This window comes from Podarcis melisellensis, assembly GCF_964234715.1.
Source record: "Podarcis melisellensis genome assembly, chromosome: Z".
Classification (NCBI taxonomy): domain Eukaryota; kingdom Metazoa; phylum Chordata; class Lepidosauria; order Squamata; family Lacertidae; genus Podarcis; species Podarcis melisellensis.
Window position 1 is genome coordinate 7,117,989 of NC_138547.1, and position 17,977 is coordinate 7,135,965.

The window sequence follows — 17,977 nt, forward strand, 5'->3', positions numbered from 1 at the left end:
CATGAAATGCCCTGAAGCCATGTCACAACAGAAACATCAACAAATGCATGCGTGCATGTGCGCGCGCACATGCACACACACAATTCCAAGCTAAAGACATATACAGACTGGGGTTGGGTTGCTGCAATACATGTTAAACTACCCTTGGCATTGATCTGGAGACTACAGCTGGTGCAGAAAACAGCAACAAGTCTGCTTGTGGAGGTGGCATATAACACCTTGCTTGAAGGATTTGTACTGGCTGCCAGTCTGCTTTGGGGCTCAGTTGTACAGTTGACATATAAGGCCCTGTACACAGCTTAGGACTATGTTACTTGAGAGATTGCCTTATTCATATTCATATATATATATATATCCCAAAAGTTTTAACAAATCTACTTCACATGCAATATATCATTCACTTACAGTACATTTTCTGTTTTTACTTCCCACCCCTCGTCCTTGTTTGTTTTTTTATGTACCCGGTGGATCACTGTGGTCTGCTGCAGAATTTCTCTTACACGTCCCAAAGATCTCATAAACTCGCTGCATGGCAACTGGGAGCAGGGCTTTCTGTATGGCTGCCCCTGTTTATGGAATAGAATTCCTGTCAAGATGCGACAAGCGCTTGCCACCTGCCCTTTCCAGAAACAACTGAAGATGTTTCTATTCTGACAAGCTTCCTAAGCTACATGAATATGTTTGCGGCATGGTTGCCCATTTTTGTTTTGTTTTCCGAATCACATTATTTGCTGTTTGTGTTGTGTTTACCTGCTTTTTTAGTTGTTTTTATTAATGTTCTGTACAATGCCTTCAGATATGTGGAAGGTCATCAAGTATAAATGATAATAATAGTAATAATAATTTGTATCCAGTAAGTTAAGGTCACATAGTGATATACTTGCTCCACTGGCTAAACTTTTTACACCCGTGAAACATGATTGCTCAAGAGTTGGTTGCTGGTAATGAGTTTTTGCTAGCACAACTGTTGCAGTGGATTTCTATGAGCTTTATTAAGAACCCGAGACTCCCCCCTCCCCAATTTGTTAAACTAGTGAAAAAACTTGTGATTCTATCGAGGGGTGTCCCCCCCCCTCACACTGCTGCATCTCCTCCTGCCTAGTGCCAGATAAGGGCTGCTGTTGGCACAGTGCCCAGAACCAATGAAGGGGGAAGCATCTAGGGAGGGGAGGGATCTCATAAATATATGAAGGAGAAAAAGTACATTTGTTCAGTTCCCCTCAGAGGCAAACTGTATCACTGACAAAGCATCATTTTACTCTTACTTCCTCCCTGCCCCCACAATGAATTTACAATTGTGTGTGGATATGCAATGCATTCATTTTTTATCCTGCAAAGCGCAGTGGGTTGGAGACAAAACTGAATTTGAAGTGGGGTGTGTGTGGAGCCTTTTAATGCAGCGGATGATACATTTTTTTGCATAGAATTCTCCCCCCTCCACCGCCTTGGCTTCTCTAAGCTAGGCAGACTGATGTACTTGTTTTAAATCAGTCCGCTGGATCAGCCTGGGAGCTGGGGAAGGAGACGAAAGAGGGTCCCTGGAGAGAACATTATCCTGCCTTGTTTATAATCCAATTCAATTGGCTTATCTAAAAACTGACTGGAGACCAAAACCACTTTCCAAAGCTATCGGTATCTAGCAGGTTGCTACGATACACAATCAGGTTTGGTTATTTTTTATTATTGCTTTGCTGCATTATGCGCATCTAACAATATTACAGTAGGCCTACCTGTTCCTTTCTTCAGCAAAGGAAGCATAAATATCTCACACATGCTTTGGAGTGGGTGGTGGGTAGTGGATGAGAAGGGGGATCTATTTGATTCTTCAGGGCCATTGGCAGTTTGTGGTTCTGTTGGAGTAGTCATAAGATGTTGAAGCACAGAGAAAGCAGTAGTGTCCACATTCTTCCCATCCAAGAAACCCCAGCAGGGGTGCTCAGTGGGTTTGCCTGCTGGTGGAAGCTGAATTATGAATGCCACTTCACAAATCCTTCAATATCTTGCACCAGCAATGTTCTTTTAAATCTACATACGCATATAGTAAGAAATGATACCCCACCCCAGATGCACCTGTCCTTCCGATTTCTTATCTTCTTAGAGTAATTTCTAGCTTACACCATCTCTTTCCTCAGGTATTGTTCGCCTGTGTGTGCCATACACCTGTCCTTAGGTAATCCACCCCACTGGCAGTTAGCCCCTCGGCTGTCACTCATTACTCTCCTGATTAGCAATCATAACACATGAAATATTTCCCTCAGCCTCTGATCAACCATCTCAGGAGACTCTATGAAACACCAAAGTGACCGTGACGCAATGCAACTTTGATGCTCTGTTAGGCTGCACAGTGTGGAATCAGGCTTACCAGTAAGCTAGGTTGTTTATCACACATACTCACAGGCTTTCTCCTATTTATAGTGTCCTTTCATAAAACTTGATTAGTTTGGCATTTAGAGTTGGCTGCATTCCGGTGCCACCCAGGGGATAAACTTCCTGTCACACTTGCCTAGGCTGTTACTCCAGGCTTTTATAATTTAAGTGGAAAATGAAAATGGGTTGATGTTTGATTATCTGGAGGCTGTGGGCTCAGCTTCTAGCCCCTTTATCACCAGTTAAATAAGCAGCAAGCTGTGGTTAGCTCAGTTGCTCTGGTTTATGCTAACAAGGAGTGGGTGGTGACACCCAGGTGGAAGACGTGTTGCCAGGGGTATTCCCTGCAAGGCTGACAGTGGGACAGCCTTTCCCCCACTTCCACAGTTGTATCAGAGGGCAAAGTGCATCTAGAGTTAGGAACAATGGAAGCTACCTTATACAGAGTCAGAAAATTAGTCCAACTAGCTTAAGCTTTGTCTCCAGAAAGAGGACAAAAGACAACACGGTTCTTCATGAAGTTTGTGTGCACTAATGTATATGTGTTGATTCAAATTTAGAAATGATGTCTACAATTTAAATAGAAGGATGTGACCTGTGTGTCTGCTCAGACTGCTGCCAGGTGCTCACTGCTAAATGGGCATTCTTGATACACACCTCATTCTCCCTTCTTAGGGTCCTTTACCTGTTAACCAGACTTTAACCAGGCAGCCCTAAAATTGGCAGCACCTTCAGAAAGAGGGCTGTTGTCATACCCCCGCTAGAGGAGTCCTCTTCAAAGGAGGACCCTAGCATCCCACTGGGCACATAGGAAGCTGCCTTATACTGAGTCAGACCACTAATCCATCTACGTCAGTGCTGTCTACACTGACTGGCAGCAGCTTTCCATGGGTTCAGGCAGGGGACATTCCAGCCCTACCTGGAGATTGTACAGTGGTACCTCGAGTTAAGTACTTAATTCGTTCCTGAGGTCCATTCTTAATCTGAAGGACCACTTTAGCTAATGGGGCCTCCTGCTGCCGCTGTGCTGCCGGAGCACGATTTCTGTTCTCATCCTGAAGCAAAATTCTTAACCCAAGGTACTATTTCTGGGTTAGCAGAGTCTGTAACCTGAAGCATATGTAACCTGAAGCATATGTAACCCGAGGTACCACTGTATTTGGGACCTTCTGTTTGCAAGGCAGGTGCTCTACCACTGAGCTATGACCCTTCTCAGGAAACCCATGTAGGACAGTAGCTCTGGATATCCTTTTGTGCCCATCCTAACAAGTTTGGGACCTGGTGATGCACCTAAATAAGCAGGCTATGGCCAGGTAAATATTTGATCAGTTATATTTGGTGTATTGTCTCTATTCAGAGGCTTCTGAAGTCACTGGATTCCTGCATACCTTTGCAACCCCTTAGAGTGACTATTCCTTCAAAGCATTTTCCAGCATTTTCATCCTGAAAAGCTTTTCTGTAATGCAGTATGCACCAGGCTACCATTAAGGATAACTCAAAAGTTACCGGTGGTTCTGAATGACTATCAAGAGGTGACAGTGTCCTTCTGTTCTTCAGCAGCTGTACTATTGCTGCCTGTGAACTCTTGGACCTAATTCAGGTTGCTGATGCTTACAAGTAGAATCTTTCATGACCTAGAACTGACATCCTGTGAGAATTCACACTGCTTATAGTCAGTCGATCCAAGGCTTGCTCTGTACACTCTCCTTAGACAAGGTTAAAATACTTCAACTGCAAATGGGAAAAGTATCCACTTCAATTGCCCTCAGGCTTTGAAATGGCCTCCTTAGCAAGACCAGAAACTACCCTTCTCCTCAGAGGGATTATATTAGAATGACTTTTAGCAGCTGAAACTGTTAATTGGCCCCTAAAATAGTTCACTGGCACCTCAACACATTTACTTGAAAATAAAATCCATGCATTTTAGTCAAACATAATTCCAAGTTATGTGTATAGAACAACTATAGTAGTTTACCTCCTATTAATGTGTTAGTTCAAGAGGGATGCAGGTGGCGCTGTGGGTTAAACTGCAGAGCCTAGGGCCTGCTGATTAGAAGGTCGGCGGTTCGAATCCCCGCAATGGGGTGAGCTCCTGTTGCTCGGTCCCTGATCCTGCCAACCTAGCAGTTAGAAAGCACGTCAAAGTGCAAGTAGATAAATAGGTACCACTCCGGTGGGAAGGTAAACGGCGTTTCCGTGCGCTGCTCTGGTTCGCCAGAAGCAGCTTAGTCATGCTGGCCACATGACCCAGAAGCTGTACCCGGCTCCCTTGGCCAGTAAAGTGAGATGAGCGCCGCAACCCCAGAGTCGGTCACAACTGGACCTAATGGTCAGGGGTCCCTTTACCTTTACCTTTAATGTGTTAGTTCACTGTGTTTGTTGAGAATGGGGAAACATACACAAACACACACAAACACAAAACAGAAACCTATCAATTTGTTCTGCAGTAGTTTAAGTGGGATGAGTGACTTATTATACACAAGCTATGCAACCAGGAAAAAAATGTAAAATTGGAACATTGTGTAGACACAAAAACACACATTTTTATCATATTAAAAATACCCCCTTCTAACTGTCAGATGAGAGCCAGCACATTGCCAGGTCAGGGTAGTCAACACTGCACCCTCCCAGAAGTAACTGAACTCCTACTTCCACCAGCTTCAGCCACCGAGGCCTCTGCTCAGGGATGAAGGGAGCTATGCTTCAAAACATGTAGAGGGCATCATGTTAACTAACCCAGTGTTACATCAAAGATCAATGAGAAAAAAGCTGGCTTATAAGTAGGTCCATCTAGTTTGGTACTGTTTGTTTTGTAAGCTGTGTAACTTTCACACTAATTTCACAGGCTGGTGTGTGTGTATCTCCAAGGTTCCATGTAGGCAACTTAGCCTTGCCACCTGATAACCATTTAAAGTGGAGAGGTTGGGGATTGAATCTGGGGGTTTCTGCAGGAAAGCCAGTACCATTGACCTATGGTTTCACAGAAGTGCACCATAATTTCCTGACTATTATTAAGATGCTTTTACTGCAGATGTTTCATAAACACAGGCTTCCCTCGCTCCTACCATCCCGTGAATCCAGTTTGATGTAGTAGTGGTTTGTATGTTGAGCTAGGACTGTAGTGATACAGGTTCAAGTCTCCATTCAACCATAAACCTCACTGGTGGTTTGGGATAGCGGGGGTGGGAGGCGCTTTTTCTCAGCCTAACCCACGTCATGTGGTTGTTATGAGAACTGTGCCTGTCACTTTGAGCTCCTTGGAGGAAGGGCAGGATGGAACTAAAGAAATCTAAACCAGCAATGAAATGTGGAGAGGGCAGTGACAGTTGTGGATGATGGCTCCACCTTCACTGAGTCAGAGGCCTACCTAGGACCCCTTGTGCCCTTTGCAAGGAGCTGTAGCAGCTCCCCCGCTCCAAATCACTTTGACACACGTCTTGTGCTGCTGTGTGAGAAGTCCCCCCCCCACACATTCGCATTTGATCTTGCTACGACAGTGGCATCACCTTGCCACATACATACGATATATGCTATGCCACTCATAGTCTGAAAGGTGATTTTTGTGGCTCACCCTGGACCTGTGCCCCAGCAGAGGCCAGTTTTGCCAGTCCCTGGATACGCCTCTGCGTGGAATTACCATCACCTGACGGCTTCATATCGTCACCTTCCAGAGCTGGTTCTGTCAGTGCTGATAAGTCTTTGGATGAATCCTGGAGCTCTTAAAAGCTACTATCTGGGAAATGTAGGTCCATTATCTCAGGCACCAGGGATACCCTTCAAAGGCAGAGCAAATCTGCAGCATGTCCAGTAACCTGATGTTATTAGAGACATCTTATAGATCCTGCTGCCCATAGTCCAAGTGTGAAATTACACATCCTAGCCGTGGTGGCATCAAAGGCCTGACAAATGAGGGGCTGCTCTGCCTTTCTCCTTCTAACTTTTCCTCCTGATGCTTTCTATTTTCTCCTCTGTGACCTTTTTGCTGCTTTCCACACATTTTCTTGCTCAATGATGTCAGTTGCTCTTCCAGAAACAGGGGTCCCTCCTAATGCAGTGCAAGGTGAGGGGAAAGGGAAGACTCGGTCCTTAAATAAGAATTGCATTTCCCCATGTCCTGAGGGGGAGTAGCTCTTTCTACCTTGGTATATCCTACTTCACTTTACACTTTTGCCAATCTACACTGACACCCCGGTGTGTCCTGTTAAAAACACACTCTGCTTCATGCTGGAATGAGAATTAAATCTTTGGGCTGCAGCCTTTCCAGATACCAAATGCCCCAGGTGTCCAAATAACCTCCAAGTGCTATTCCTATCTAATGCATCTCTGGGCCAAGGCAGGCCATCAGGGTTAATACTTAAAAAGGAAAAGGAGGGGGAAAGCCCTGGGACTATCTTGGCATCTTAAACCAAGGTACTACGTTGGATGAATTTAACCATTCAGAACAGTAGGCAAATTCTACATTAGGGCAAGTTTGGGCTAGAATACTGAATGATTAAAAAAATAAAGGAATGAAAAGCAGCCCAGGAAGATTTTGTCTTGCAAAAACAGAATTTGCTTCAGCCCATAGCAAGTCAGTCACTTCCCCATGTCACCACAGATTGAATTCAGCATTGAGTCTTCATGTCATGGCAGACATACAGCAACCAGTGCTGGCATTTCCCACTGGAAGTGGGTTAATGAACCAAATAGGGTGTTAAAGGAAGGAAGGAAGGAAAAGAAAAATCATAGCTCATCTAGTAATTAATACCTGGGCTTTTCAGTGTTGGTGGGAATGACAACGCGAAGCCTCTGTAATGTTGTATACTGGACTTAACCATCCATGGATCCTTTACCTTTACGATAAATGGTCTTTCCTTGGAGTTCAAGCCATTTGTCTTCAAGTTTGGTTCTTGTTGAAGGTGTTTATAGTAGAGGTTGATAGATATCAAGCTTTTCCTGAGGCCCTTACATGCCTCTCCTACTGGTAACACTGCTCTAAAGGGATCAGGTTATAGCCAACTAAGAACAGACTCCTGGAAATTAATGGACCTATGTTAGTCATGCCCATAATTTTGATTTTTTTTCTTCTCTAAGTAGGAGTAACATTGAATGTGATGGGTTGCAGAATATCTCCGCATGAGCTCTTTAACTGTTCAATTCCTTATTGTCCCCTCACCACCAACTTGCAGCTACAGAGGTGACGCAAGAAACAGTGGAGTCCCTGATGCAGAAGTTCAAGGAGAGTTTCCGAACCAATACACCAATCGAGATAGGCCATCTGCAGCCAGCACTTCGCAGCTCTTCAGTTGGGAGGCGAAAACGCAGGAACCGGCCCAGAGGTAATTTCACAACGTTTGGAATATTGAATCATTTCCCCACTCTCATCCTTCCTCTACCTCATTTCTTATGTGCTATCCTTTTTTTTTTGCTCAGTCAAACTCAGGGGCTTGGGCATGCTTCTTTTTGGCAATGATGCTGTTTCTGGTATGTACCTGTACAAAAGGCTGCATAAGGAAATCCTCATGCAAATTTCCTCTAACACTTCCATAGTCATCATGGGTTAGGGAAATGGAACTTGTGTACACTAATATATCCAGGATACGGTCCTGCACCTCTTGTGCTCCGCTAATGTGTCTTAGGATTTAGTGCTCCAAGTATCAGGGTAATTTGTCAGAGGCAATTGAGAATCTTCCAGGGGTGAACATAAGAAGAGTTCTTCTGTACTTACCTATTTTAAATACCCTCTTTCTCACTGCGGCCTACCAGATGCCTCTGGAAAGCCTGGGAGTAGGATAAGTGCACCACAGCTGTCTCCTGCTGTTGTTCCCCAGAAATGGATAATTAGAAGTGTGTTGTCTCTGATCATGTAAGGTTGCATGCAACCAACCATTATGACTCATATCCACCGATATGACATTTCCTACTATCCTTTTAAAGTCATATGTATTGGTGCCTATTAGAGGCATGTGAAAAAATCATTAGCATTTGTTCTCATGGTTTCTGTGGTTTGGTAGCTTCCTAATTCTACTTAACTTGTAATGTTTCACACACAGTTATGAAAACTCTGGCTGCAGCAACTGTGGTCAACTTCTTTCAAACCTCCCCCCCCCCAGAGTATCAGTTACATTGCTTTACCTTCTCTATGTTACAGCCATTTCAAACATATGCACTCACATTGGTTAGCAGGTGAAAATGATATTATTTTCTACATCAGTCATCTGAAGACCCCAGCCTAGGGCTTCCCATACTGTTATTTCCCCTGGTCAGTGATGGCATGACTCAGATGCTGTCCAGTTAAGCAACAGACATTTTTTGACTTAACATGACTTGACTCTTGAAAGTAAAACCATCCTCAAAATGTCACTGGAATGCCAACTTAATCCAAGTTTTTAAGATTTTCTGCTAGTAATGTATACTATCCCTACCTCCTCATAGCTATCCCTACCTCCTCATAGCAATTGGTCTTGATGCGTAAGAGGGCCTGTTCAGTGGATCTGAAAACATTTATGTTAACCATGTTTACCCAGAATAATGTTCCTGGCAACCCTGAGAAAACGAGATGAAATAATGTTTAAAACCATCACTGTTTTTAATTGTAATTGTCTTTAAAATGTTTTATTTGTTTTATTTATTTTCAAATGATGTATGTACTTGCTGCACTGGGCTCCTTCGGGGGGGGGGGGGACATGATACAGATTAAATAAATACAGTGGTACCTCGGGTTAAGAACTTAATTTGTTCCGGAGGTCCATTCTTAACCTGAAACTTTTCTTAACCTGAGGCACCACTTTAGCTAATGGGGCCTCCCACTGCTGCCGTGCCGCCGGAGCACGATTTCTGTTCTCATCCTGAAGCAAAGTTCTTAGCCCGAGGTACTATTTCTGGGTTAGCGGAGTCTGTAACCTGAAGCGTCTGTAACCTGAGGTACCACTGTAATAAATGTTTACCCAGTAGAGGACACATCCTGAATGACTTCCTCATTGGTTGTTGACTGCTTGGTGCACTTCCCACTGTGCATTTTTAAAAAGAAATATGAATGTACTTTGGCATCCTTCTGTCCTGGGAGACACTGGAGGAGTGTTCCTTTGAGGGTAAAGTAAAACTGTTGGAAGGTTGCAGCATCTGCTGTGGTTGCAGAGGCTGATACAGGAGAGGCATATTTTGCTGCAACTGGGGCAGATGAAAGTATCCAGTTTTTCTGCTGAAGATCCACCATGGCGTTTCTTCTCTCTGTGCTCCTCCCAGCAGTCCTTCCTCCATAGCATCACTGCTATGGATGCACAACCTGTCTGCAGGCACTGTGGTCATCTGCATGGTGGGGTTGATGTTGCTAGACTTTGTACTGCTTGCCTGCCTGCCTACCTGCTTGCTTATTTATTTAGCTCTTTAATTAAGTTTTCCAAAATTTCACATATATTTCAATACATAATTAAAAACTTTTTTAAAAAAATAAATTCCGCACACCCTTTTCCACGGTGTTCCTATTTCTTTCCCTCTGCTGCACCCTGTTTCCTATCTCTTAAACCTTAACAAAACTACTATAATCTTTAATCCCTTCTGTTGCTCATAGTTCAAATCCTGCTCGCGTGTTCATCATATAATAATATTTATTTAAATAATAATGCTTATTTATTTACGGTGTTTTTTGTGCTCTGCTTTTTTCACCTTCTCCAACTCTTCCAACTTGCTCAGAAGCAGCTTACATCCATTAAAAGCCTCAGAAAAACAGCAATATGATAAAAGCCACATCAAAGAATAAACAATGAGAACAGTAATAATAAAGGCAAACCATTCATAATAATCAACAGGGATTAAAACTAAAATGCTGTTAACGTAACCTGGCTAGGGGATCCTAAACTTGATGTGTGAACTGTTTGCACATCAATGCTTTTGCATTTTCGCTAATTAAAATTAAGTCCTAAGCCTTAAAATTTCTAGACACACAATGGAAGCAATGAGAAAACATCCTAAGAAAAACCTCTAGTTTGCTGTACCTGGTGAAGAACAGTAATTATACTCTGATGGTTGGATTCCTTCATCCGCCTCCAAACCTGAATTTCATTGGGCAGAACTCCCACAGAAACATAGGAGGTCACATTATAAAGGTAAATGTATAGGAACCCCTGAACCATTAGGTCCAGTTGTGGCCGAGTCTGGGGTTGCGGCGCTCATCTCGCTTTATTGGCTGAGGGAGCTGGTGTTCAGCTTCCGGGTCATGTGGCCAGCATGATTAAGCTGCTTCTGGCGAACCAGAGCAGCGCACTGAAATGCCATTTACCTTCCCGCCGGAGCAGTACCTATTGGGTCTCAAAGCATTGACTATTTGCATGTCAAGGTTAAGGTTACCAGATTTTTTTCAATGAATCTGGGGACACGTTTCAACTTCAATGGATTTTGTATGGGGACTGATTTGTAAATCTAAGAACTGTCCCTGGGAAACAGGGACATCTGGTAACCTAGTGACCCCATGACCACCCTGTACCATGAAGTGTAAATAACTAGACAACACACGTTATATTGATGTGAGATCAAATAAGGCTACAGCTTTATTGGTTACAGATGAGAGGTTTGACCATAGCGATTGTGGTAAGCAACTGCGTATATCACTCCTGCCTGTTTGCTGGGAGTGTTTCTAAGGGTGAAGCCAGTGGTTGGGGGGGATGCCCTATGACCTAAGTCAAATTGGAGCATCCACCAAGCAGGCCCCGTTGGAGGAGTGGTATAGCCCCAGCCCCCGTCTAGGCACCAGACAGGAGCCACTCCTCCCTGATCCTTTTAACGGGATACCCTTACCCGTGGAGGGGCAGGCAGAGGCTGCAACCTCCCCTCCAACCAAGACTAGGTTTACCCAATGCCTATCTGCTGTGCAGTCAGTGAAGCTGCAGAAGGAGATGGGGCAGTGGTGGTGGTGGTGCAAGGGCGGCAACAATGAAATACACAGAAACTGAGCTCAGTCAACAGAACACCAAGGCAATTGAGGTTGGAAGAATCCTCAATGCGATCCCATGAAGAGAGCTGAAAAGCTGCGCTGACCAGGCATTTAAACTTCCCCTGGGCGTGGCACCAAAGTCCACATTTGGTTGGTTCCCACACCCAGGGGAACACCCACTACTTCCTGCCACCATTGGCCAATTTGATGGCAGGCATATGATCCGGCTGGCAATAGGTCAGTTTACCAGGGAGGCCCAGGACCCGCCTGCAAAGCCGCCTGCTCACAAAGGGGGCATATGGACTTAGTTCAGTATTGTCTTCACTGGCTTGCTATGGTTTTCTCATAGTTCAGGTAGGAGTTTTTCCCAGCCTTTCTTGGAGATGATATCAGGGGTTGATAATAATAATAATAATAATAATAATAATAATAATAATAATAATAATAATAATTATTATTATTATTATTAATACATACCCCACTCATCTGGCTGGGTTGCCCCAGCTACTCTGTGTGGTTGCGAACACATATAAAAGCAATAGTAACAATCTTATCCAATATAAAATTAATAGTAACAATCTTATCCAATATAAAAAATCACAATATCTCTAAAATAAACAACTTACATCAAATAAAGCAATACTTAATAATCCATTAAAATCTTATAGTAAATAGTAAAATTAAACAGCAAATATTTGCATCGACAGCAAATAATAATTAAACAGTTTATACTTAACAATTACAATAAAGAATTACTGACCTATAAGCAATAAAAAGAACAGCAAATCACAATACGTAAAATACCACAAAACATACAAAACCATCTAAAAGGATCAAACTGAGAGGCAAGGGCACACAATTTATATATATAAAAAATAAAAATAATATCCCTGAACTCTTCCCGGCTGCTTCTGCTGTTCTGGAAGTTGTGGTCTGGGAAAGGCTTCTAGGGCTGGAGGCAAGTGGAAAAGCTATTGCCTGATAAACAGAAAGTCTCTCTCCCTTCCTGCAAAGCATGTGCCCAGCTGCTGAGCTTCTTCCCTTCGTCTAAATCAGGGGTCCTCAAACTAAGGCCCACGGGCCGGATAAGGCCCGAGGGACTCATTTATCCGGCCCGCAGCGACCCCTGCCACACACTGCTGCCGCCCGTTCTTACTGCACTGTGCGGCTCCCCACTTCCGGGTCAGAGGAGCACTGGAAATAGCTTGTGTGCATGCACAAGCATTATTTCCCGTGCACATCCGGGTTGGAGGAGGCCCATGCACTTGCACACAAGCTATTTCTGGTGCTCCTCTGACCCGGAAGTGCGCCGGAAATAGCGTGTGCGCACGCATATGGGCACGTGCTCCCCGCCCTCCGGCCCGCTGCATGATCAGCGCTAGAGACACCGGCCTGAGGCATGGTAAGTTTGCTGACCTGACCCCTGATCTAAATGCAGAGCACCAAGCATTCCCCACTGTGGTATATCATCTTCCTTTCTATAGGAACCCACACAAAAGAGGGAAGTGGCTTTCCATTGTCAAGCTGACTGCATACCTAACCCCTGTGGGCTTTGGATAGAATTGTAGGTGCGTGTCTTGCCTTAATAGAGTTTCATTACTCATAAATGGATTTGGGAATAATGGCATTGGGCAAAGTGAAAGCACTTGTGTAATGATCGCTTCCTTCAGCTGGCTTAAGGTAGCAAAAAAAAAAGGCTCCCCAAATGTTCCATCCTGTTTGTGGGAGGCAAAATTCTGGGGACCATTTCAACAAATGTTCTCCATTGGTGAGGAGAAATTCTCCCAACAGTTTCCTGAGGGCTGGGATCAACCAGCTTTGGGATGACAGTTTATTTGTTCTCTCCCCATCTTCCTCCTGTGCAGTAGGAAATAGATTGTTTTCTATTGTTATTGGAAAAACGATGATGATAATGACGAGCTGCTTATTTAGGTAATTTACTGATGCCTGCTAAATGCCTTTGAGGATCATACTCTTACTAAGCTGTTCTAGTTAAAACAACTAAGGACAGAGGGCTAGGCAGTAGTTCAAATGGAGAACTACTTAGCCCTTAACCCACATGACCTTAGAAATTGGATTTTTGTGCAGGATGCCAACCAAGACCGAGCATCCATCATTGCCGCCTGTTACTTTCCTTTGTACCCGGAAATTCTGACCAATCACTCAAGGCCCCATTACCTTGAGACTCTGACCTTCCCACAACAAAGGAGACCCTTCGCAGAACTAAGATTTCAGCAGATGCCCTAGGCATATTTAGAGGGGAGATATCAGGAAAATCACCATATGGGTTGCAAATGTAAATGGATGCAATCAGATAGAGGACACCACACACTATCATGCTGATTCGCCCCCTATATACAATGCCCAGAGGAAAAAATTATATTGCCAATTCTTAATTGGCTTTCAGGTCAATCCACACAGGAAGTGACAGTTGAACTCTTAGCAGATAAACATCTATATAATACACACCAGCGAGCCAAGTTTGCACTGGCAGCCAAGAAGCTCCTTTCTAGCTATGTGAATGCACTCCAATCTTAAGTTTTAATGTTGTAAAATTCTTTTTATGTTGTAAACCCACTCCAGGTTACGTTGTGTGATTTTAGATGGAAGTTTCTTTCTATTCTCTGTCGTCCATTGTAAAGTCCTTTGGTGCTATACAATAAAGTTGATTGACTATTGACTATTTAGGTAATTTATGTACCATTTCATATTTCAAAGGAAGTTTGTAACGTGTTTACAACATCCTAAAGACATTACAAATAAAATTCAAAAAAGGAAGAGGGAAAAAAACACAGGTGTCAGGGACTGCCGCTAGGTCCCAGCTCACAGAGGACCAACGCCCAGTGGATCTTATATACAAAAGTCTTTATTGAAGTTTAGTTTCCATTTCCAAGCTCGGGGCGCGCAGACCCCACGTCTTGACGCTAGATCGGCTAAGTCCCCTCTGACTCGCTGCTAAAGCCACACCACTTTAAGATTCTCGCTTTGCTCCACCTCCTACGCTGCTCCTTCCTACGCTGGGTCCTTCTGCCCTCAGGGGTTATCTCTTTCCTCGATTCCTCTGACGCTGACCCCCCTGAGCTCCACCCTTCCTTCCGGCGGGCTTTAGGACCTGGCTCCCTGTCCGGACTCCCTGCTGTGCCGCTCGCCTGTACATTTGAACTTGGCGCGCGCGCCCAGCCGGTAACCTTCCTTCTGACCGTTTCCCCGCTTCCGGATGTGGGCGTGGCCAACCCTGCCTCCTCTCCTCCCGCCGGTGGCAAGAACGCTGGTCCCGACTCCTGGGACTCCCCCTCCCCACTGCGCTCAGGTGGGGAAGCTGGTCCCGATTTCCAGCTGCTGCTCAGGGACTCCCCGCTGGCCCCTCCCTCCTGAGGTTTCTCCCCTGGAACCTCCCTCGCTCTGGCCATCGGTGCTCCCTTCTGTGAGTCCTCCGATTCGCTAGAGAGGCTTGAGTCACGACTCTGGTAACTGTCACTGCCTGCACCCCCTTCGTCCTCTTCCTCCTCACTCTCCATTTGCTCCCCCTCCTGTGTCTCTCCTTCTGAACCCCTGACGACAGGTAAAAATATACACATTTTAGAGCAGCAGAGATAATAATCAGGGACTGCCCCAAATAGAAAGCAATGACAAACCTAGACAGCATCTTAAAAAGCAGATACATCACCTTGCCAACAAAGGTCCATATAGTTAAAGCTATGGTTTTTCCAGTAGTGATGTATGGAAGTGAGAGCTGGACCACAAAGAAGGTTGATCGCCGAAGAATTGATGCTTTTGAATTATGGTGCTGGAGGAGACTCTTGAGAGTCCCATGGACTGTAAAAAGATCAAACCTATCCATTCTTAAGGAAATCAGCCTGAGTGCTCACTGGAAGGACAGATCCTGAAGCTGAGCCTCCAATACTCTCATGAGAAGAGAAAACTCACTGGAAAAGACCCTGATGTTGGGAAAGATGGAGGGCACAAGGAGAAGGGGACGACAGAGGACGAGATGGTTAGACAGTGTTCTCAAAGCTACCAGCATGAGTTTGACCAAACTGCAGGAGGCAGTGGAAGACAGGAGTGCCTGGCGTGCTCTGGTCCATGGGGTCACGAAGAGTCGGACACGACTAAATGACTAAACAACAACAAACCCCAAATAAATGTGATTGAAAATATTTAGGAAAATGTTCTCCTTGTTTGGGAAGCATAAGAAACAGAAAATTATCTGGGGTAATGGTGGGGGGAACACCAATTCTCCTCCAATAATGATCCAGGAAGGACCTTTTTCCCCTAAAAATATTCTCAGCATGTGCTTGCTTGAGCAGGACTTAGATTTTCCAGACAATGATTGGAGGCTGGAGGGAAGAAAATCCTTTTCTGGTTCTTTCTGTCTTTTCTGTTTGATTCTCTCTTCTTCCTTATTTATTTCTGAGCTGTGTGAAAGAGAGAGAAAGAGAGAGAGAGAGCGAACTCTCTGTATGCTTCTCCTGTACTACAGGCCTGAAAAGCATTCCTTTTATTACTGTTATTATGAGGATGATAGTTTGGGACATAAATAATTCACTTGGTGGAGAGAAAACGTTGCTTTTTCTTAGCTGCTTTAAATGATGTAATTTCTCTTGTTGTTTCTAAGTATCCAGAGAGATATTGCTGAGGTCATTAATTGGGATGGGGCTTCTCTAAGCCTAACAACATTTGCCACCTTGTCTTCACCCTGCATGCAAATCAGGATGATACGGGAGTGGTTATATTGTCTTATAACCAACCACTCCCGTAAATAAATGAGAACAAATGCTCAGTAAATACTAGAGATAGTATAACCACTACATAAGCTTTGTGTAAGCAAATCAGGGTGAATGCTGAATAAGCAGGTCATATGGAGGAGCCCTAACTCTTCCCTTTTGTGCTATTTCTCTTATCTAAATTGCCTTGTGATCAGCTGGCATTATCTTGGTTCTTTCCCAGCGTTAGGGTAACCTGTATGCTGGGTCTCATGATTGTTATGGGGCGGGGGGGGGGAGTTTATTCTATTTTCCTGGTGTGCTGTGATACAAATCTAGGAGGAATGCACACTCATCTTGTGTTGATTGTATATGTGTGGACTACGAGTGAAACAGTTTTTCACACGAACTTTTTGCTTTCTCCATAGGATCTTTCCATTTGTTTGTTTTTAAAATGCATTTTAGGTTGCATCAGAGTAGACCTGTTGAAATTAATGGGCATGACAAACATAGATCCATTCATTTTAATGGGTCTCCTCTAGGACTTAGTTGGCGAAAACTCTTTATATCCCACTCTTCCACCAAGGAAGAGATCCAACTGGTGTTTATGTTTTCCCCTTTTTCTCTTCATTTGTCCACACAACAACCCTCTGAGGTCAGTTAGGCCCAGACAGTGTGCCTGGTTCAAAGTCACGCAGCAAAAATTTGAATGAGGGTCTCTTCAGTCCCCATCTGGTCCTTTCACTTCGTGCTTGTAATAAATAGACTGCCTGCTTGCCACAGGGAAACTCAGCTTCTTTTAAGGTGCTTTTTTTGCTGATAGCCGCAATAAATCTCTTTAGTCCTTAAGGTGCCACAAGGTGCCCTTTTGAGTTTTCTGTCAAGCTGGGCGTTTTAAAACCACCTTATTCTCTTTTAAACCTTTTGGCCTTGTATTCTCAAATTCTTCTTCACTGCAGCTGTTTTCCCCTTCAGCTCTTTCCCTCTCCCATTTGGAATGTTCTCTTTTTCACGGCTCATGGTTAATTGCCCCTTTGGTGTGCTAGTGATTGGAACTCTATTGAACATTAAGGTTAAATGATGATATCACAACTTAGTATGTTTGCATTTTACATCCAATTGCAAACACAAACCCTTCGCCTCATTAATCCTTCACAATCTTTTTTTATATTTTTTTACTCTTCCTAAATGAAATCGTCGGTTTGGGATGCATTTATTTTCTCCCTAACAGCCTCATGACAGTTATGCCAGTGGAGTTCACATCCAACGTTGGTTCCTGGGTAGAGACTAGTACCTGCCTTTGATGGATGTGCATGTGTGCAATTATTTTTACGGTTCCGTTTAATTAATGCCGAACCTCCTCACAAGCTTATATTAGGAATGGCTTCCATTGTACATATCAACGGGTGGAGGAAGGTTATAGGATGTAAACAGATCAAAGCAGGACAGATTGTGAAAAGAACTCCACAACACACAACAAATAAGCAGCACTCCCTTAACTGTGTTTTAAACATTGTCTGTTTCTTGATTTCATTACATCTGATGGCAAGCTGTTTCTAACAGCGATGGGTAAAGTTTATTCCCCTCATCTGAAGAATACCTAAATGTAAAACAGAGAAGATGAAAGAAAAGGGAAATTCCTTGCTATTTTACAAAGCTGTCAGACTTCTTTGTTTTTATGTATTTGGTTTCTCTACTCCAAATAAATAACTAAATAAATGCAAATCACCAAACACTCCCCTCCTTAAAAAAACAGAGTATAAAGCACCTAATAAATGTTGCAAAGAGGCAGGTAAGAATGGCTAGGAATGGTCCAAGGGTTCTTTTTTGAGAGATGCCTGCAAACAGTTAGGTTGCGGACTATTGCTGCATGTCCCTGCAAGACAGAGGTCTGAGCTAAAACAGAGTCACATCTCACCAAATAAATCCTGTGTGGTGTTAGCAAACCTATTCTCTGTGTAAGGCTTCCTTAAACTCGGCCCTCCAGATGTTTTAAGAC

General features: G+C 43.9%; 1 protein-coding gene across 2 annotated transcripts in view; it reads left to right on the forward strand.

The window, feature by feature from the left end:
• ASTN2 (astrotactin 2) overlaps nt 1–17,977 on the forward strand; it is a 664,383-nt gene that overhangs the window by 262,387 nt on the left and 384,019 nt on the right. For both annotated transcript variants that reach the window (XM_081896297.1, XM_081896298.1), the window contains exon 4: nt 7,536–7,685. In XM_081896297.1, the coding sequence (XP_081752423.1) occupies nt 7,536–7,685 (150 nt within the window). The remainder of the gene's footprint in view (nt 1–7,535; nt 7,686–17,977) is intronic.